Source organism: Lathamus discolor, chromosome 5, assembly GCF_037157495.1.
Source record: "Lathamus discolor isolate bLatDis1 chromosome 5, bLatDis1.hap1, whole genome shotgun sequence".
Classification (NCBI taxonomy): Eukaryota; Metazoa; Chordata; class Aves; order Psittaciformes; family Psittacidae; genus Lathamus; species Lathamus discolor.
The window spans coordinates 119,861,752-119,883,894 of record NC_088888.1 but is presented as its reverse complement, the minus strand read 5'-3'; the positions used below and the strand labels follow the sequence as shown (position 1 = coordinate 119,883,894).

Genomic DNA, 22,143 nt, shown 5'->3' with positions numbered 1-22,143 from the left:
CCAGTTTGGCATCAAAAATAGGTTCCTTGCAGCCATGGAATCTTGGCTCACAGTTTCTGACAAATTGCTTCCGCCAACATTACACATTTTACGTGACTTTTATTATTGGGGTACAATTCATTAGAACAGACATAATTTTTTACAGGGCTGGAGATTGGTTGTAAATTGTAGAGAAACATTAGTGTGTGTTTAGAATGAATAGAAAAAGAGACTGCTGAGATTTCTGTAAGAAACTAGTGCCTGAAGTGAAACACAGTCTGTATTTGAATGAAAACATCTTGGTTCTTATCAGCTTTGGAAAATCAAATAACTCATTAAGGTGACTAAATAGGGTTATAGAAGTCAAATTGTTGTAAGAAAAAAAAGGGAAAAGGGCAGGATTTTTTAAAACATTATTTTATCGTTTAATCTTTCACTTCCTGATCTGAATTTTGTTAGTGTGAAAATATTTACATAGGCGGTTTAGAGTGTTTTGGAGAATAAACCAACTGTGACTTGCTATGGCAACAAACAACGGCAACAGTTTGTTTCACATCTTTCACCACCTGAGAGTAGTTATTATGTGTAAGATTATCATTAAGTGAGACAAACATTTGCTGGAAGTTTTTGTTAAAGAGCAACATATTCTAATCAGGCATCTATAGAGTCCCAATGTACAGGTTTTGTTGGCATTAGAAATAAATGGTGGATACAGACTTTGATTTTTCTCTCCAGATTGGGACACTGCAATGTTCATGGGACACGTCATTCTAGCTTAGAACCTGATGAAAAGGAAGAGCTGTCAAGTTTGGATCTGCTTTTCCACATTTAGAGGTTATTCAAACTCCTCTCAAATGGAAACAGAAGTAGACCAAACACTTTGACATTAATCAAACCAAGTAGCTAAGCTTTAGTTGAATTTATTTAATTTCAAGTGAAACCAGTTTGTTAGCCATATGCATGGTGGAATCACCCTTGTTCTGCAGAAGGAAGAGGGGATATGCATAATGGCTGTCAGGTAAGGAAGCGTTCCAAAGGGACAATGAGCCCTGCAGTGGGTGAGGGAGCAGGGAATACAATTTGGCATGCAGCTGGGGGCTCTTGCCGGCAGTGACTGCTTGAAAAGGGAAGAGGGAGGAAGCTGCCACTGGAATGGTTAATGCCTACCTTATGGGTGACCTGGGAGGCACAGGTTAATGCTTGGGAAGGAAGTCACCACAATCAGGAATGGATGGGGATGTGAGTCTCCTCACTTACAGAATCTGCTACTTTTTAAGCACAGTCATTTATCTCTGCATAGACATTAGAAGAGCCAGCAGAAGAATGCTTTGCATGGTTCTGTATCCAAGTGTGTTGGGGGAAAAAATAACCTCTTTTGTTCCTTTTGCAGTTCATTATTTTGATACATTTTCTAATGGATGGCTTGCGGGCATCCATTCACAGTGCTGCTCCATGAAGCTTAGAGCACTTTTTCAACAGCACTATTACTTGGAAGATGCTTACATTCATCAGCTGAAGCCAGAGGAAAATGGTGGCAGTGAAAGCAGGAGAGTACAGATTGCTTAAAAGTGACTAATGTTTCTCTCTTTTCTTTTTTTTTTTTCTCTATTTTTTTTGTTTCAGCATTACCAGAACCTTTGCATCAGGTAAAACAGAAAAAGTGATCTTCCAGGCACTTAAGGAATTAGGTCTTCCCAGTGGAAAGGTATTTAGTGGTTTTGAATAACTTTTTGCTATACTGCTAATGTGATGAATCATTCACATCTATAGCTGTGATCTAAGTTATTTGCTTCATATAAAAAACGTGCCTGTTGTTCATGAGTAACATCCTAATTACTGTAGGTTGTTTACTGAAGCCGAACTGTAATTAAATCTGTACGAAAGAGTGGTTCTTAAACCTCTTAGATGAGGCTTTCCTGTTTTTCTGTAATAGGCTACTTTTCAATCATTTCTTAATGTTCCTTGGCTTCAGCATCCTGAAGTTTGTACATTAAAATGTACATTATTGGGGTTTTTTTTAAGCTTCAGAAGAAAAAGACAGTTTTTCAGTTCTGTGTTACGTAGGATTAATGTTACTGTAAGGTCAGAAGATAAGCACAAACAGATCTATGAGAAAGATGAATTAAGAGCTGTTTTCAGAAAATAGAAAAGAAACTAGTTAATCTTAAACCAGTAGCATTTTACCTACTAGTATAGTAGGTAAAGACCTAAACCAACTCTTGGCTGATTTTCTTGATATGCTCTTGGCAAAAGGCCATACAAGCTCTCCTTTGCTGGGTAAATGTACCTTTGCGTTTTGTTGCAGAATGATGAAATTGAGCCTGCAGCATTTACTTATGAGAAATTTTATGAGCTCACCCAAAAGATATGTCCCCGCACTGACATAGAGGACCTCTTCAAGAAGATGTAAGTTCAAATTTAATATAATCTTGCTTTAAACTCATTTTGCTGCATTTTTTAGTCTGTAACTAATAGTGACAGAAACTGTGAAGATTGTCTAACCTTGAATCTTAGTAGCATCAGCAATACTTTAAGACGAACTCAAGTCTGTGTTTTTTCCCTTCCTTACCTCTCAGATTAATGTAAAAGTTCACTCTGTATTTTAGAGCAACTTTTACATGAGTTAGAGGAAGCACCTGGAACTTCTTTATTTTTTTGCATTGGCTTTACTAACTACTGTAGTTTTAACTTGCTCCTTTAGGTGATTAACACAGTATGTGAACTAATGAAATTAAATAAGAAATGTGAAGTGTAAGAAGTTTCTTCACTCAGTTTATTCTTAGCTGGAGGACTTACATGTTGTTTTATAAAGTAATGTTTGTTAAGTTGTAGGAAGTATGGGAGATAAACTGTGCCAAGCATAGACAGTTAGTATGTTTTCTGTGACTGTTCATTTTGAGATTGTAGAGCTACTTCAGGTAGAAAAGTAGGTGGTTTTAAAAGTATCAACAATGTCAACATGTAAATCATACCTACTGTAGCATCGTATATGAAAACTTACATTCTCTAATAAATTTCTTTTCAGCAATGGAGACAAAACTGATTATTTAACGGTAGACCAATTAGTGAGCTTTCTAAATGAAGTAAGCTTTTTCATACATTAACTACCATACAAGTCTGTCTGCAGTGGCTTGCTTCTTCCAACCTTTCCATTGCATGAATCATGCCATTATTTGCTGTGCTTTTGATCCGCTGATCTTTCCATTATGGTAACATCCAGGTGCAAAAATCAGCTTCAACCTTGTGCATTGTGCTTTCTACATGTTGGCTTTGCAGATTGTTTCTGTTGATTACTTGCTGTTGTGTTATGTTGTATGTTGTGTATGTTGTATATGTTATAAAAGTTACATTCAATGCAGTTTCAACCAAAATACACCTAGTATTTATTATAAGCACTTATTTTACCTACCTGGAGGCCATAGCTAAGTAAAATATATTTCCTAGTCCTTCTGAATAACAGAAAAAATGAAATAAGGGTTTCATAAACAGTGGTTTGATTCTTCTCAACAGTATTGTTTCAATCTATTACAAATCTAAGAGTTAAGAGGATATTTTAAGAGCTTGTATATGATTTTTAACACCCTATATGTGCAGAATAAGAGGAAATATTTTTATTGCTGTATTTCCAGAATGCAATTGTTGGCAAGACTATTTGATATTTCTTAATAACATCATGAGTGTGCAATGTAGTTCAATAGACTGTGTGTGGGGGTGGGGTTTTTTTTCTGTCCTTAAAGCACAGTAAGTTATAGAAGACTCCTTCAGAGTTGCAACGATAAATGCACTGTGTAGATCTAACAAGAACATTCACATGGGAAATAGGCACATTTGGCTTGGTTTTGTACCAGTTGATTCTTGTCTTCTGGACCATGGATAGCTGCTTTATCTCTTCATGATCTTTTAGGATTCATTACCAAAAAATCTCTCCATGTGAAATTATTTTACTAGTTATAAATCTATTTTATGTATTTTATATGAGTTCATAAATTTACATATATATGTTTATTTAAATATCTGATGCTGCTATATGAAGATTAAACAGTAAGTTCCCTATATGTCAAACTTACAGTGTAATTTTCTTTTTCAGTAGGGAATGCATGCCTTACTCTTCACCAAAACTGAATTATATATAGAAAGAGTATTCAAAAGGAAAAGACAGTGAGAAGATGAACAGCTTCAGGACTAATGGTTACATACTTGGGGCCTTATTTCGTATCCTCATAGTTCTCTTTATTAGCAAATTGGAGCACATGCTTAATCTTACTACTGCGAGATGTTCTTTTGTCTCAGTGGCTCGATGTTTGCAGGACTGGGATCATAGCTAAGGCATGTCATTTTTGCTTCTGCATTGAAGAGAGAAAGGGTAATATTTTGATCTAAATTAACTATTCCCTTAAAGTAACTTAACCTTCAATTCACCTGTAGTGATAGATATACTTCATTGCTTGAAGCACACAGCCCTGTCCCAACACTGAACCATACCACCTTCTGATCATTTTTTTAGTGGTAATCCTCATTTTTCAGTAAAATCCTATTTTATCATGATTTTTAAATTGATCTCTGTAATTACTTTGAAGTGTGCTTCTTTGAAAGCCAAACTGCTTAAGAAGAGCTGCCAGCACTTGTAAGAGCTTCCTGCCTGCCTCCTGGTTAAACAGTTAAAACTTTATTGTGCTTTCAGGTTTGTATTGGTTGAGCAGTTCTTTTTACAGAACTAGAAGTCTTATTTCATGGGCAATATTTGAGAAAGCTGCATCTTGTTGGCTACACTGTTATCAACACCACACATCTTGCAGTTAGAAATATAGTTGACCCTTTAGTTGGTGACCAAAGCTGGGAAAAATTAGTGAAGTGGCTTTACAGAATAGGACATTCCTTCTGACGACTGAAACTAATGCCTTTGGCTCTGTGCTGGAAGTCTTTTGGTCTCCAAATAGAGTTTAAAGTTTCGATCATGTTTTGAAAGGCGCTAGATGACCTAGAATCTCCCTTTTGAAGTGATCGTTTCGGTCCCCTTGACAGCTGGCCAACACTGCAATTAGCAGTGGTGTTTAATGCTGGAAAATGTAAAAAGATGATTATCATTATATAGGTGAGGGGAGTTACTTGACAGAGTCTATAACCTAAATAGGTTTGAATTCAGTAACCTCTGAGGCATGCTGCAGAAGCTGTAAGTGTTACAGGTTTCTAAGGGAGCATGAGGGATACGTTACTGGGTTTGAGTGGAGGGTGATCTGCTTTCCTGGAGTTTTTCCAAACTGCTGTCTCTATCTGACTTTTAAATGCTGCTGCCTGACAGCTGATTTAATGGTGTCTATCAGTATTTAAACTTTTGGGCAGTTTTTAGAAATTGAATTATCGTCAAGCACAAAGTATTTTGTGTGGGTCACAGTTTTTTAAAGTCAAATTTTGAAAACAGAAAACGAGGCAGAAAAAGAACTGAAATCACTGCTATTGAGTTTGTTCCTGCAAACTGTCAAATGGAAATTCAATAGACTGACCAGGACTCATCCTTTCTTCTGGGAAGAAGGTATGAAGGGATCTCTTTCTATCCAACTCTTTCCCACTTTTCTTGCTCTTCCTTCCTCTTTCCCACTCGCTTCCTCTTTCTATCTCCCTCTGTTACTCATATCCACAAAAGGACACCTTTCTTACCACTGCTTAGGACAAATTCAAGGGGCACAACTGGTTCTAGCATGTGAACAACTACTGTGTATCTCACTTTGTATCTGCTCAAAGAGGAGTCTGGAGGCCAAGTTGGAGAGGCTGAATGATCTTTCTCTCTTTGCAGAACCATACAGGCATTCCTTCTCCCCATGCTTTTAGATGATTCACCCTCATATGGTTAAGAATGCCTACTGTAAGGGTGCCCTGGTTTAATATGGTAAATAGCAGCTTTCTAATACCTGAAGGAGCCTACAAGGTTGCTGGAGAGACACTCTTCATCAGGGACAAGGGTTCATAGGACAAGGAGTGATGGGTTTAAACTTAAACAGGGGAAGTTCAGGTTAGATATAAGGAAGAAATCCTTTACTGTGAGGGTGGTGAGGCACTGGAACAGGTTCCCCAAAAAAGTGGTAGATGCCCCATCCCTGGTAGTGTTCAAGGCCAGGTTGAACAGAGCCTTGGGTGGCATGGTCTAGTGCGAGGTGTCCCTGCCCATGGCAGGAGGTTTGGAACTAGATGATCTTAAGGCCTTTTCCAACCCGAACAATTCTATGATTCTATGAAATGCAAACTGTTGGACACACATGATTAGTCCTGGGGTATGTTGTCTTTCTAGATGAAACTTTATGGTTTTAGTTTTGGTCAGCTTTTATGTTACAACTTTCCTGTGCCAACAAGCTCGGTAGTGTAGAACATTTCCCCAAGACACACTAGTAAGCATTCTTTGTTTTTTTAAACTTCATCAGTTACCAATTTTGCTTTATTTTTTAAGCTAAGTAAATGGCAAGACCTCCTTTTGTTCAAATGGAAAACTGATCATGTACGATGAACATTGCAACAAGAAGAACATTTTGCTCTTGGCTCCTTTGATAACTCTGGGGCTCTTTCTCAAGAGGAGAAGTTTTGCTTTATCTCATTTTCTTCTGTTTGCTTATGACTAACTGTAGAAGAAAGTGAGTGGGGAAGAGTACTTTTCTCAAGAACCTTCCCTACTACTTCTTACAGTTTTTGAAGTGGTGTATTGTCACTAATGGTATAAAGCTTGTCATTTGTCACAATAGACTGTTCTGTTGCATGCCAGTGTTGTATTGTTGTTGTGTGCTGCTTAGCAAGTGATGTCCTGCATTCATCTGCTCTCATATCATATTTCATCTGAGTTTTACTTAGATATCCAGACAGATGATCTGTAGTGAATGAAACTGCTGTATTTTAGATGCTGTACACTGTCAGTAGCATTACTCGAAAGATCCCTCCTTAAATGCATGAATAAATTGGCATTGGTTGTAATTTCTTGGAATTAATTAGGCACCAGTGTGTGGATTGTAAGAAAAGAGATCAAGTGCTAATTTTTGATTGGATATTGCTTTTTTTCATGGAAAAAATGTCCAAAAGATTACACATGAGGAATTACAGCAAATGCTGATAGTGCTGTGCCAAGCCGTATCGACACCATCCTGTCCACTCCAAATTACTGATCACCAATATGGGGTTGGCTTGTTACATTTCTGAATTCTGCTTAAACTAAAGCTTGAAAACTGTGCACCTACTGGGGGAAAAGAGTGTTTTCACAATCACATTTATTTCTGTATTTTATTGCATCTGCTTTTCCACGCCACTCCTCTGTTCAATTCCATTTTTAGTTTACTTTTAATGGAGAATCAGGCACACAGTGTGCAGCTCTAACCCAGCATGGAGAAAACCGAAAGTTACACAGCACACTATTAGTGAAAACTTAAAACTTCTGAGGTTTCGTAGTGTATTAGAAATCCCTGCTAAACTGTATCTAAATATTACATATATGATGAAATCCTAATATTGAAAATGCTAATGAATTGAAGAGGTGATCCTTTGAAGCTCTTTTAAGTGGCACATATTAAGAACCTGCGCTGGGTTTTGAGTAGTTAATAACACAGTGTGTTTCCAGATTCACAAACAGTCATCTGTAGTTGCATATTTCTAAACTCAGGTTTCCAATTCTGTTTTTACAGTACAGCTTTAATTTACTTCTGATTTCTACTTTAGCTGTAGATACTGCTGTAGACAAGCATTTTTGCCGAGGTGATTACAGTGCCATCGGTCAAGTCTGTCAGTTCACATGGCCTTACACAACAGATTAGGAAGAGGGAGAATTGACAAAGAGGAGTCATTTAGCCATTTATTTTCAACATCTCACTGGCACGTATACCACGTGCAGTCATTATTTGCATGAACAAGCAAGAGTAAGAGCAGTACATGATTGCACTGGGTTGTTCTTTGGAAATATATTTATCCTTAAACTTCTTAGGCTTCCTATGAAAGATAAGGTTCCTTTTCTGTCTAAAGCTGAAGCTGCTGTTGAGTAGTCTGTAAGTTTTAGGGCTTTTTCCTTTTTTTTTTTCTTTTTTTTTCTTTTTAAATGTCCACTTCTTTCTTTGTCATCTGCAGTAATGAAATGCTCTTGGTGATAGCCATGCACTATATTGTTTTGCTGAATTCCATTGTTTTCTAACCTTAGCATCAACGAGATCCTCGGCTCAATGAAATTTTATTCCCCTTTTATGACACAAAAAGAGCAATGCAGATAATTGAGACATATGAGCCAGATGAAGACTTGAAGAGTAAAGGTAAATGGGGGAGGGAATTCAGTATTCACTGGGTTTAGGTGCTTGGGGAATGCATTCTGAAGCATATAAATGTTTTAAAGGGAGGTTACAGTCCTTGTGGTCAGGAGTAAGCACTTGTGTGGCTGCCCGTGAAATAGATCAGGAAATGGACTTGCAGAGAAACATCCCCCCCTCAAAGTTAGTGACATTTTATGGGATTATTTCCCTGATCCGGGTTACACTGTGGCTACAGACAGCCATCCTCGTACGAAACAGGAGAGGCTAAGGGTTGTGCCAATAGGGAACAGCGTGCAAACTCTTTCTAGCAACAAGGCAATGTGCATGTGGCTATGGCCAAAGTCTCAGAGGGGCTGCAAAGCTGTACAGATACTATGTAAAGATAACAAATAAATTACAATTGCCATGTGCACCACTGGATGTGCATCAACCTTATAATATAATCTGTACCAAGCTTGAGGGCAGCAGTGTAGCTTAGAACAGAGTATTTTATGTGAGTGCACTGAGAAACGAGTTGAGCAAGAAGCTTGCGGGAAGTGTTTGCAAGCCATTCTTGGAGCGTTCGTGTCCTGAGCTGCTATGAGTGTTGGAGGTGTCAGTGGTTGAACTTGGCTCCCAATTCTTATCCATGCTGCTGAAATAGCAGCTCCTCTCTGCTCAGGAACACTACAAAAGCATATTCTTCCACCTGGCCAATGCAAGTCGATTTTAAAAGGGTGGGCTGTTGAATTCTGTTAAGTTGCTGAAATCTCAGCTGCTGTTTGTGACTTTTTCCCACTAGATGATGGACTAAAAGTACAAATGATCTAAGATACTTTGTGCACTGCGTTGAAGTTCTCAGTGATCAACAAAATAAGAACGTTCCTACAGCTAAAAATTCCATTTTGCCTCCCTTTTTTCCCCCTCTTCTGAAACTGAGAATCAGCTGAGAGGATTGGAATAAGACGTTCCAGAGCAGTTCACCTCTGGCTGACACCAAGCAGAGAAAATTTAAGCTCCAGTAGAGGATTTCCTCAGGAAGTTAGGAGCAGAATGAAAAGCAGGATTACTGCAGTTCTCTGTGTAAGGGAAAAGAAGTCTTAAACAGAATAAAGCCAGGGCTGCTGCAGCCTTTGCCTTGACAATACCTGAGTGTTCATCCATGACTTTAGGGAAAGCAATCTCCAAATTAGTGCCAGATAACCACTCACTGCAGCGACTCTTTGTAACACCTTCTTCCCTACCCCAGATCATTCTTCAGTCTCTTGGCCACTTTAAAACTGATATTACAGATTATTCTTACTTTATTTTCATTAACATCTATTACTTTATTTACTTTTTATACTTTATTGAAGCATAGGAAATCAGAGACATAAGAGAAAGGTGTTCTGTTCTCTGAGTTACTGTATGTCTGCCCAGGGAGCTTGTGAATGCTGCATCCCTGGCAGTGTTCAAGTCCAGGTTGGATGAAGCCTTGGGTGAGATGGTTTAGTGTGAGGTGTCCCTGCCCATGGCAGGGGGGTTGGAACTAGATGATCTTGAAGTCCTTTCCAACCCAAACCATTCTATGATTCTGTGTCCCATGTTCACTGTGAGAAGTGGCTTGCTTTTCATTATAAAGGAATGAACCTGTATTTTGAACAGTAAACTTGAAGCTGGCTTTGGTCTTCCTAATGCTTTGGCAATGAACTTTTGCAGATGATCTCAACTGCGCCTCCAGTTGTTTTTTTTTTTTGTTGGTGGAGAACATGCCCCTGCACATGCTACAAGCTGATTAGCAGCAATGTAGCTCAGGCAGGGCAGGGCTAAAGATGTAAGAAGGGAGAAACGTACCACAGAAGCCTGGTACATACAAGCTCACAGTTTCTGGCTCACTAAGTCCCAAAGCCCAAAATTTCTGAGAGTATTCTGAGGAGATGTCACTCCTTATTTGCCTTCTTCACATCCTTTTGATGTCTTAGGTTTGCTAATGGTGAGTACTGGTCATAGGATATTGAGATAGGTGGGCATGTGATACTTTTATCTGGGAACACAGTGGCAGATTTTGCACCAGGGATGCAGTTGCTGGTCAGCTTGGAGCACCAGAAGGGGGAGAGCTTCTGTTTGCTTGCAGAAACCTATGTAAACACAGATGTTGTGTTAGCAGAAACCTATGTAAATCCAACTCTGTGAGATGGTTTGATTCCTGCCCACTATTGATTTCTAGTAGTAACTTGCCATGCGTTCTTCTTCCTTGTAGGCGTCATATCAAGTGATGGATTTTGCAGATACTTGATGTCAGATGAAAATGCCCCAGTTTTCCTAGACCGTTTGGAATTATATCAAGAAATGGACCATCCTTTGGCTCATTATTTCATCAGTTCCTCTCACAATACATATTTAACAGGCAGACAGTTTGGTGGCAAGTCTTCGGTGGAGATGTACAGACAAGTGCTTTTGGCTGGATGCAGGTTGGAAGCAGGAGACAACAGCCTTTGATATTTGTGAATCTGCTACCTGAAACCTATGTAATATACCTGGGTGGTGATCCATTGCATAATTGCGTGTATGAATGTAGTAGTATGGTAAATGAAAATATGTATATGTCAGACACTGTTTTGCTCACAAAAACCATTGAAAGGCAGTAGAATGTAGAAGTCGATGTCAGGAGAGAGTCTGTGAGTAAGATAAGTTTGGTCTCACAAGACAGCTGAAGAATTTCAGAAGCATTTCTGCTTTGTAATTATCTGTCAATGAGAATCAGTTTATGATTTCCTGCTTAATTTCATGACATACCAGAATGTGTTGCAGTTAACTGAGTAAGAGAATAAACTAGAAGAGTGTTAGAGTGCTAAAACCATCATTGTTCAGGTGTAAACCCCTGCATACTGTATTTAAGGTAGCATAGCCAAAGTTATGAAAGAAGTCTGAAATTACACATGTGCAGCTTAAAAAGAATTGTGTCATTCCCAAAACTGCTTTGTAACTTTCCTGCTCTGAACATCACTGTTCAGAACATGTCCCAAGTAGGTCTCCTGTACTGAAACACTAAGGAAGCTGACATAATTTTTCTTGGGTCTTCAGGTGTGTCGAGCTGGACTGTTGGGATGGCAAAGGCGAAGACCAAGAACCAATAATAACACATGGAAAAGCAATGTGCACAGATATTCTTTTCAAGGTAAGTGCCTGACCTCTACACAAGACAGTAAGCCCTGTAGAAACCCCAGACAAGAATCCATGCAGGGCACCCTCCCCTCCTCAGCACACGGATGCTGCTCCCTACTTATGAATTTGACACATTGCGTAGGCACAGTTTCTTGTACCCAGATTTTAGGGCTCATTTCTGACTCACATCATGCACCCCATGTTACATCTGCCTTTCCACAGAAACTGCAGGAAGCAGGCTTGCTTCTTTTGCCCCACATTTGCACACCCTGTGGCTCTTTGTACCGCAGAATAAATATCTTCTCCATTGTCTGAGAAGTTTCTTAAGCTGTGGAAAAAGCCTGAAGATGCAGGAGTTCTTCTGAAAGTTAAAATTCTCCCTGGCAAGAGAAGGTGGCAGCAGATCCAAGGGTAACATGGATGGGTTCTGTGTGAAGCTGCCATCACTGCTGCAGGTGCAGTGAGCACTGGTTGGGTACTGAGCTGAGATTGTTGCAGGGGGGGAACAGAGAAGAATGGACACTCGTTTTGTTCTAGTTCTGGCTTCACTTGTCACATTTGAGACTCAGATCTCAGTTTCTCAGGATCGGGTGGCGAACAAACAAGTCTCATTCATTATGATTATAATTTGATCTGTTCTAATTTGAATCCTATTATTGCATTTCATAGGATGTAATTCAAGCCATTAAGGAAACAGCATTTGTTACATCAGAGTATCCTGTCATTCTTTCATTTGAAAATCACTGCAGGTAAATAGTGACGTTTATATCTTTATTTTTTATAGCGCAATGTGTAAGAAACATGATAGAGATCAAAAATGCTGATTTGAGTGTACTTGAAAACTGTAGGCATATGCAGGTATTCTGAAGGGACTGTACCTTAATATACTAGTCAATCCTTAGTGTAATAAAGGCAATATTTTTATCCGTGGTAAAGCTGTGAAATATGTATTTGGCTGTTCCATTAGCTGTGTGGGATTCAGTTAATCTACTTTTTTGGTCTTATTAAATTCATCTGTGTCAGATAATAGACTTTTATTGACAGTATAATGAAAGTAATACTTCTCAGTCAAGACAAAGTGGGCACTGTATAATTTGGGATGTCTACATTACTTCGTATTATTGTATTTTGCTGAGTAATAGTGGTTTCTTTTTTTACGTTTAAAGATTAACCATCATCATCTTTTCCAGCAAATATCAACAGTACAAGATGTCAAAATACTGTGAAGATCTTTTTGGAGATCTCCTGTTGAAGCAGCCTCTAGAAACACATCCAGTATGTTATATTTTGCCAGTCTTTTTTTATATTAGCTGTATTTAAGAGATTATAAAGTGGGATCATATCACCTATACTACTGTTCACTGCCAGTCCTAAGCTTTCAAAAATGACTAGTGATTTGAGGTGTTTATACTTTTTAGTACAGACTTTTCCTTTTCTGGTTTGTTTAATCTCTTCTGTACAGGGCTCTGGTGAGCAGCCTGGGGAAATCCATCCCCTTGATGTGTGATGTAGTATCAGCACGTACATACAATACAACACATACATTGTATTTGCAGGTCGTACATAAGTCTGAAAGTGACACTCACTGTTGAAAACCCAATTAATTATAAATTGCATGGTCTCAGCTAAGGAAACCTCTTCTTTCAGCTGCACTTTGCATGCTTCATGCTCCGGATCAGGTCCTGCAGTCTAGGTGGGCCCCACTACTGCATGAAGAATTAAATTAAGCACAAAGAGTTCCCTGCAGTCTCATTTGGACTATCAAGTGCTCTGTAATCTGCATGCACTTCGCTCTCCTGCATGGCAGGAGACTCCTTCACAAACACAATATTTGAGACTCTTAATAGCTTGTTACCCAGAGCTTGCAGCTATTCCTCCTGAACAGCATGCTCACTGTCTGCCAGCAGCCACCCAAAACTTGCAGATGCTCTTTAGTGCTGTGCAGGACCACAGCAAAGAGGACTCTGCCTTATCTTTCAGCTCCTGTCCATGTGAACATGGCGTTGTCATCTCCAGAGCTGTGCTTTCCTTGCATGTTGCAGGGACAGATGCACAGAAGGCTTGGTGGATATCAGGTTATTGCCCTGAAAAATGCATCCCAGAGTGCTAAACCTGTAATGTTCCCTGTAATTTATACAGTAACTTGCCACATTCCTCATGAATGACAGCTCCCAGCAGCTTTCAGGGAAACCTAAAATAGCGATGACCAAAGGCTACTACGCAGCTACAGCAGGGCCCAGCATTTAGTCTCAGCTGCCTGTTCTCTGGAGCACTACTGAGCCTTCTGCGTTTTGTGTCCATTCCTCCTCATGGGTGAATTCAGTCCCCAGCTGCTCACAGAGCAAATACTGCAGAGAGGAGCTTGAAGCGTATATTTTATGAGTGGTTGGGGTTTGGTACCTTGAGTAGTCGACTGAGGAGGGCAGACTTAAGTGGCTGAAGCAGATATGGTTGTAAGAGCAAATATTTGTCCAAGTGGGCATCCAGTTGCATCTTGCTTGGGGATACAGACTAGCATCCTGGAAGCCTGGGGATAAATGAGCTCTGCGGCACTGACATCTAGTGGAATTCCAACCAAGTGCTTTCAGGAACAATTGTGTTTTCTGCTCATCTAACATGCTGAAGCGCCCATGACTGAGCCAGCCTGGTGTTTGTGGGTAATCATTACCCTCTTGCAAGGAGGTTTGCACCCATTCTTGTGGGGTTGGGTCCGTCTGGGTTTTTTTCCCTGGGTTGTTATTTGTCAATTCTGCTGCTTTTATTTGGTTTCAGGTCTTAGTGCTTTGTTGTTTTTTTGTTTCTGCATCTAGAATGCTGCTTCTGCATAGCTCAGGGTTGGATTTAAGGAGCATATCTAAATAATTCTAAGATTTTCTGCTAGTCCTGGAAACATCTTCTCCTGTATCACTTAAGGTTTACTGGAAACCACAGTCCATTATATTAGCAACTGCCTGCATAATAATGTTAGCAAGCCTGAGGTGGAGAGGGTGCTAATTACCATACCCATATCTCTGTTTCTTAGCCTCAATTCTGTGATGGGGCTTAAATCAGAGGGTTTATACTTTTTCTCTTTTCTCAGTAATTTCTCCTCCCCAAACTGGAACAGTAATACTTTCAGTAGTACTTCCTTGTGTATGCGAAACTTGCCTTTTGCCTTTCACAAATACCAAAGATGTGACCCTGTAGCCCTAAATAGTCCTCATTACCTAGCTAAGGACTGGGTAGTTTTCCATTCACCAGTGCCAACTACAAGCTGCCTCACTTGCATTATTGCAGCTTGAAGGGACCATAAAAGATGACTTATTTAGAGATTAAATGATAATGGGCTAAACTATGACGTGGACTGTGTGTGAACCACATGAGAGAGGGAATGTAGGAAGTCCTCTGATGAAGAGTCGCATGAAGGTCACATCCATGACCACTGCTAGGCAGGAGAGAGATGGAGACATGTTGACCAGTGCAGCTGAGGATGGCATAGGCTGGAGCCCAGTGTGCTGACTTCAAACAGCAACATTTACCTGCACAGCCTTCCCATAGGATAGGGAAGAAGCAAAGGAGACAACATAGCTGCAGTCACACTACCTACCAAGGTTGTGCCTGAGGAGGCACTTGCTTGTTCACTGCCCCTTACCATTCCTGTCCTAACATCAAAATCCCAAACAGGGATACAGAAAGGCCAAATAGCTGTTATTAAGCCTTGTCTTTAAATTATTTTACAGCTTGATCCAGGTAAAGCCTTACCTTCTCCTAATGATCTCAAAAGAAAGATTCTCATAAAGAATAAAAGGCTGAAACCTGAAGTAGAAAAAAGTAAGTAAAGCTTGTCAAGTATTAAATTAAACAGAAGTCCAGATAGGTACAAATAGACTGTGATACTAAAGTTTTCAAATTGTTTGAACTTCATTGTTGGAAGAATCTGAGTTATATATAAATGACACTGTTTGCCCTTGTGTTTTATATGAGAGCCGGAGTCTAGGCCTTGATACCAGCATCTAGCGTAGGAATAGATAGACCTAGAAATGTAATCCTGGGACTTTATCAGATTGCTGGTTGAGCTAAAATATGATGCAGATAGAATCTCTTGTAAATTCTGCCTACAATGATATGTTTGCATTGCTGTGTTTTTCCAGGATAGGCATAAAATGAAAAGGAATTCCAAATTGCTTTTCTTGCTGTTTTGCCAGTTCTGATACTTATCTTTTTTCAATAAGAATAATGTTGCTATATCAGCTTCCACTGTGGCTGTAGTGGTGAACCCTGGTCCTTCTCCATTTAAAGATAATCATGCAGAACTTCCACTGAGTTCAGTCATACGTGATTGTGTTCATACTAACTGAAATGCACATGGGAACACAATTAACAATCCAAGCAGCCTCCATTACATAGATCAAGCAGGGAAGAGATAGCTGTCTATTTATTGTTTGAGAAAGTAATATGCTTGCTCCAAAGACTTTGAAGTCTTTCTTAACTTTAGTAAGCATTGGGTACAGCCCTTACTGACCATTTTTCAGCTCTAACACGAGTGTATGTCTAACGATGCTGTTGCTCTGTAAAATGTTATTAACTGAAAACTTAGACAACCCATTGAAAAATAGCTCAGGGAATCATTCATGATTGTATTTCTTTGTGCTGCAAACTGTTTGTGTAATGACTAATGTGTTTTTATTTTGCTTATTACCAGAACAGCTTGATGCTCTGAAAAAGATGATGGAGGCTGGGGAAACTGCTGCTCCTGTAAATATCCTAGAGGATGATAATGAAGAAGAAATAGAAAGTGGTGAGGATTTCATAGAGGAAGGTTCTCATACATTGCCTGTGGTTAATCAGTAGGCCAGCATGAGCAGCTAGTATGCGTGTTGCCCACATGCCCATGGCCTGTGGCAGTAGCAGTAAGTCTGCACTCAATGCAGGACCATTTATACAGACCTTCAGCCTTACCATCTCATCTCAGGTACATACAGCAGCTGCAGGCTCTGTGGCAGGCTGTTGTAGGAGTGTAAGCTCAGCTGGTGATACCGGTGGTAATTGTAACTTCCACTTAACTGTTCAGAAGTCATACTGGAGCAGCAACCAAGTCACTGTGTGAGTGAGACTGGGAAGCTGTGATCTTTGCTTTGAAAACAGATTTTGTTGCTATTTTTAATACTTAATGTCAACATCAGATTGTAATATTGCATTATACTTTATAAGGATAAAATGAGGGATGCCAAACTTGATATCTTCAGTATAAACATGTAACTATGAGCCAGTGATGTGGAGTGTTTATGGCCAACAGGGAAACATAGACATGTCTAGGGTGTGATTCACCTTGTCTGTTTTAAATTTCACCTTCAGAAGAGGCAAATCATGCACTGCAAGTGGCTGGACCAAGGTGACACATTTCATACTGAACATCCCACCTTTAGCCTACCCCTTGGTCCTCTCCTTGGTTAAATTTTATCTATTTTAACTAGCATAAAGCTGCTGCTGTTGCTGTCAGTAGAGGCAAATGAAAATTATTCCCTATAGCAGGGGACATAAGGAGACTGACCGTGCATGAGGAGCCTGGTCACTAGCAACTTTTTACATCTTTCAATAAAGAACTCTGTCTTCTTTTCTTGTTATTCCCCCAAGCCTATTGGGTTGGGGCTTTTTTACACTTTTCCTAAGCAAATTACTGATTCCTTCAAAAATAACAGTTAATCAAATTTCTGTTACTAACCATGTCAAAGCTGTAAGAATCTCAGGCCTGAGCTGTAACTTATTACTCATCCTTAAAGATCTAATACCCTGGATATTATTTCTGTCTTAAAGAAAAGCCAAACCCAAACCTGTGTATTCAGCTGCCATTTGTTTCATGTCTCACACAAAACTAGTAGTTGCTGTGGTTTTTCTTGCACTGATCCTTTTTCTTTTCTGTGCAGCTGACCAGGAAGAAGAAGCTCATCCAGAGTACAAATTTGGAAGTGACCTTACTGTAGATGATTACGGTCAAAAAGAAGCTGTTGCCATCAGTGTCAAAAAGGTGGGATTGCTTCTTACATGTATTTTGTTGGAAGTTTTCCATGGAAGTGGGTGTAAAAGGCACTCTGTTTTGTGGAAGCGTCACAGCACGTGTCAGAAGAGTCAAACCCGAGATCTTCAGATTCCTAACCTTTAGGTTCAGTTTTGTAGCATGCTTGTTCAGGTCGAGTACTCATTGAGAAAACAATCAGCATGGAGGGAAACAGTTACAAGTGGAGATTTTGATCCAAAATACTCATTAAAGGCAGCAAGCAGTTTCCTGCCTCTGGTATTTTACTTCGCATCTCAGTTGCAGAGCCCTAATATGAGGTAGAGTATCAGCTTACTCGCTCAACAATGCAAGGTTACATCCCGTGTCTTTGTTACAGGGGTCCCCTGGGTCATTTTTTATTGTTAACTCTTAGGGTAGAATTCTCTTACAGCAATAAAGGCAAAATAGGGCAATTATTCCCCAGTGGGGTGGTATAGCAGTGGGGCTATACTGGATAGCCATCTGGCAGGTAGAGTAAGAGTTCTCTTTATTCCGCTCATACCTGATTTAGTACAGTTTATCAGTCTGTGCTCAGTAACTTGAATATTACTTGACTGGAATATTGGAATTCAAAACTAAGCCTGCTCTGGCACTGAAGGCATTACTGCTTGCTACAGAAAACACATCACATGTGAGCACTACGGTACCTTATCAGACCACGCTCCTCTATCAGTCAAGTATTTTGGCCTTTTCTTCTCTGCCTGGCTGTCTTTGGATCTTACTCCAGAGAGAAGTACAGTTACAGAAAATCTTCATAGCACAGACTGCCCTTGATAGTATGTCTCTAGCAGCATCACCAAGACATCAGACCTGCCTTCCTGGTGTCTCTTCACATCAACGTCTTTGCTTCTTTAGGACTTTTATGAATCTTGCCACTGAAGTACCATTTAACTTCGTTGCTCTAGGGCTGGCTTCACTTACTAAATCAGCTGGTCCTTAACTACCTGAGTGTTTTGGGTCTGTTTGTTTGTTTTTTCAGATTAGTCACTCATCCTCAGCATATGCCCTTGGGTAACTTCTCTGCTTTGCTGATCAGTGACTCAGTCTTTAGGAATGTACATTCAGTGCCAGGTCAACATTTCTCTGCTTCAGGATTCTCAGTACTGGTAGCTTGTACTTGGAGACAGACAGCAGACTGTCCCATTGCAAATAACATCTTGAGATAGGCCTTTTCCAAATGCAGATGTTTAAAGCGCAGTTTACAGCACTGTTAACCCTTAAGTTTTCAGAGCTTGGGCAGTTTGCATATCCACAAAAGATGACCTTGTGTGTTGTCTGGGTGTGTTGTTCTTTCATTCTTCTCTGAAACTCTGTTCCCATCTAGTGATGGCATTAGTTTGAGCTTAACTGTCTGGCCCATTTCTATTCCCATTGCTGATCAGTTATTGCATTTTGTATCTTGTGTACCCAAACTTGAGAGTGAATATTTTTGCAACTGTATGGGACAGAGGAGCCACTCAGGAAGGTGGAAAAGGGTGTACTTTTTGCTAAATACACTAACCTTTTGAGGATTTTTTTTTCCCTTACTGTGAGTGTTTCCTATTGCTTTGTCTTTGGATAATGTATATATATTTTTTTCCTTTAGGCTATTGAAGATTCTGAGCAAGAAAACAATAAAAAGGTGACACATAGGATGTTATGTAGTTTATTTTATTGCTTCATATATAATATACATACTTACCATGCATTCTTAGTGGATTAACAATGCTCAGTTTCACTGCACCTGCAGAGCACTCATCTAAGGTTTCTTCTCCTCTACTTTTATACTGGGGTCAGGACTGTCAGAATATTTGGGGACAGTCAGGAATGCATGATTTTTGCCTGCTGAGAAGTGTCTGATCTCAGTTTCAGATGTCATGCACGGGGAAACAGCAGTTCTTTGGATGGCGTTGAGGTGCATCATCCCTCCTACTTTTTCTCCCCTCTTTCCTTACCCTGACTGCATTTTGTTTTCCTCTCTCTTTTTCTTCCTTTCGCCTTCCCTTGGAACTTCTGCATCTATCTTCTCCCAGGAATCCCTCCTGTAAGACTCTTCCCATCTCCTTTCTCTCTCCTCCTTCTCTCATTAAAGCTGCTCCTGTTCTAACCACACTTTGTTTCAGTCTGTGTTGTTTTCTGAGTGGGTTCTGCTTCTTTTCTTGAGGGGTAGCAAGGTCTAAATAATGCAGAGATATCAGCTTTCTCCCATTGTTTTCTCTAGCCCTTAGAAGGGTCATGTGCTGTTGTAGCCATTCCTTTGTTTCTGCAGGCTTTAAGAAACATTGCATCCTTACCCCTTTCTAATGCACAGTTTTTAAGTTGTGAACACCGCGAAGAGTATAGCCCATTTACTCTAAAAATTATGGGTCCCCAGGGAAATAAGATAAAATCAATGACCAGTAGATTGTCTTAGAACAGTGTCTTAGAGCCAGTGTGACATTAAAGCAGTCATACAGCTGTGGTCTGCAGGGTACTATTGCGTCAGCACTAACGCATGGATAATACCCTTTGACTTCCTTTTCGCTGTGATTCATTGCTTAGACGTTTATGGATCAAGATAGTAAAATCTAATTATCAATTCTGAGCAGTCAGCAAGAGGCACATTGAAGGAGCCTGGTTTTTAGAAGGTGGGTGGTCAGTTCTTCCTGAATTACTGGCCTTCCAAAAGTGAAGACACTGAACAGGACTAGTTCCTTTGAAGAACTTTGCCCTGAATTTGTTCTAAACGCTATTAACAAATATTGATGGAGTAACAGAAAGTGCCTGTATTCTACTAATAAAGGGATGTACTATTTGGCATATTCAGGAAACAGATCTGTGAACCCCTTGATAGGTGGATTCCTGGAAAGCAGTTGGATTGAGCCCTGGTAAATCTGCATTAAAATATGGTTTCAGCTTCATTTCACGGGCCAGTGGAAGTTTAATTCAGTCTAAAATGCACACAAAAGTTTGTATACACACATATAAGTGTGTACCTGGACTCATTCTGATAACTCAGCTATTCTCTGCAGCCAGAAAATGATGTTTCTTGTGACTATAACCATCTTATATTAAGGCATAAATTGTTTCACTTCACATGGTATTCATTCTTTGAAATGTGTCTGCACCCTATGACAGGCAAAGGTACATGCCCATGATACTGGCAGGTAGTTTCACATTTCCTTTACTCTCCCATCTCCTGAATAGATGAGTTGCAATGGTGTAGGTTCTGTGAACTGCGTTCTTCTTCCATGAGAAGGGGATTTGCAAAGTGCTTCTTGTTATTAACTGCTTGCTGATACAGTAATGGAGAACTTTGCGACAAACACAAGTTGCACTCTGAAAGTAAAAAGCTGTGCTATAAAAACTTAATACCTCCTTGCAGACATTCCCTGCCAGCCTGCAGGAGGTTTGATGTTTTGGTAACTGCTTTACTGGTAGGAGAACAAACAGAAATGTTTGTGGGGAAAATGCCATGAACAGTAAGCCTGTTGCTTAGATTGACAGAGACCTTTCTTTTTCTTTCCTTTGTTTCAGTGAAAAGAATGTGTTTCATTCTGGTTTAGGGAAAGGAAAAGGTTGGGGAGGTAGATCCACAGGAGAAGTGCTTTCTGTTGTAGATTTCTAGCAAATGAGATACTTGTAGAAAACTTCTGAAGTTCTGTTATAAGTACAGTGCATCTTTATGTGAGTGATGGATTCAGATTTTTATCAGTTTAAGCAGCTAGGAATATCAGCATGTAGTGTCCCTTGTTGGTCTCGTGACATCTCTTTGTCCAGTGAATGTTGTAATCCCTATATTTTGGTCTGCTTTCGTTAGTAAAGGTTAGCAATTGAACCTATTTGTGTTTTGATGTTGAGAAAGTTCTACTCAGTACCATGTATGCTTCACTCCACCACAACTATCAGAAAATGTATATTAAATCACAATTCTTAGGAATTTGACAGTGAAAGATCATTCTCTCTCAGTATTGCTCATTCTGTTGTAATCTTTATCTTTTATCCTAAAGTTATCCTACTAACATCATGTAATACCCACTGCTTAGGGGCTTTTTGGTCATTAATCCTCTTGCATGTGTCTAACAGTGAGCGTGTTTGGTGTGTATATCAGTAAGAAGATAAATCTTAATTTGTGACACTGAAGTTCCACTTTTCTTGTATTAATTTGCACTTTCTTTAAGTTTCTGCAGATTTGGGTATAATTTTGTATCATTTGAAAATGCCAACAATGGTGTTTACACACCCAAATAGTGATTATTCTTTTTAATGTGTATTTTCAGGGTTTAGTAACTGTTGAAGATGAACAAGCGTGGATGGCATCTTACAAATATGTAGGTGCCACAACCAATATACATCCATATTTATCAACAATGGTCAACTATGCTCAACCTGTAAAATTTCAAGGTTTCGATGTAGCAGAAGGTAACATAAAAGGTTGAATGAAATAAAAGTATTTGCTTATTCTAGGTATTTTTTTTAATCTCTACGTTTCCTAAGGTTAGAAACAGCGTAAGGCTTTTACAGTTTTATGACCATCATGGCTGTACTTTTAGATCTCTGTGTCTTTGAATGTGAAGTTAGCATGTTATTCCATTGGTCATCCACACGGAGTCACTAAATTACTGGGAGAGTCTGAAGCTGTTGAGGTTGATTATATTCTATAGGCCTTTCCAGCTAAACTGCTTTTTCTAGTTCATCTTTCTGTAAAGAAAGGTGAGCATGATTGTCACAGTGGTCAGCAGTTAGCTGCTGCTTTCATCCTGCACACTAGACCATTTATCA

General features: G+C 39.5%; 1 protein-coding gene across 5 annotated transcripts in view; it reads left to right on the top strand.

Annotated features, from left to right (window-relative positions):
• The window catches only part of PLCB4 (phospholipase C beta 4), a 197,495-nt gene that overhangs the window by 126,982 nt on the left and 48,370 nt on the right, over nt 1–22,143 (top strand). For 4 of the 5 annotated variants that reach the window (XM_065682348.1, XM_065682347.1, XM_065682349.1 and 1 more), the window contains 13 exons: nt 1,603–1,684; nt 2,285–2,385; nt 3,005–3,062; nt 8,141–8,249; nt 10,465–10,675; nt 11,289–11,382; nt 12,039–12,118; nt 12,560–12,644; nt 15,089–15,179; nt 16,051–16,146; nt 17,273–17,373; nt 18,989–19,024; nt 21,642–21,783. In XM_065682348.1, coding sequence (XP_065538420.1) covers nt 1,603–1,684; nt 2,285–2,385; nt 3,005–3,062; nt 8,141–8,249; nt 10,465–10,675; nt 11,289–11,382; nt 12,039–12,118; nt 12,560–12,644; nt 15,089–15,179; nt 16,051–16,146; nt 17,273–17,373; nt 18,989–19,024; nt 21,642–21,783 — 1,286 coding nt within the window. The remainder of the gene's footprint in view (nt 1–1,602; nt 1,685–2,284; nt 2,386–3,004; nt 3,063–8,140; nt 8,250–10,464; nt 10,676–11,288; nt 11,383–12,038; nt 12,119–12,559; nt 12,645–15,088; nt 15,180–16,050; nt 16,147–17,272; nt 17,374–18,988; nt 19,025–21,641; nt 21,784–22,143) is intronic. The other variant, XM_065682351.1, reaches the window with a different exon arrangement.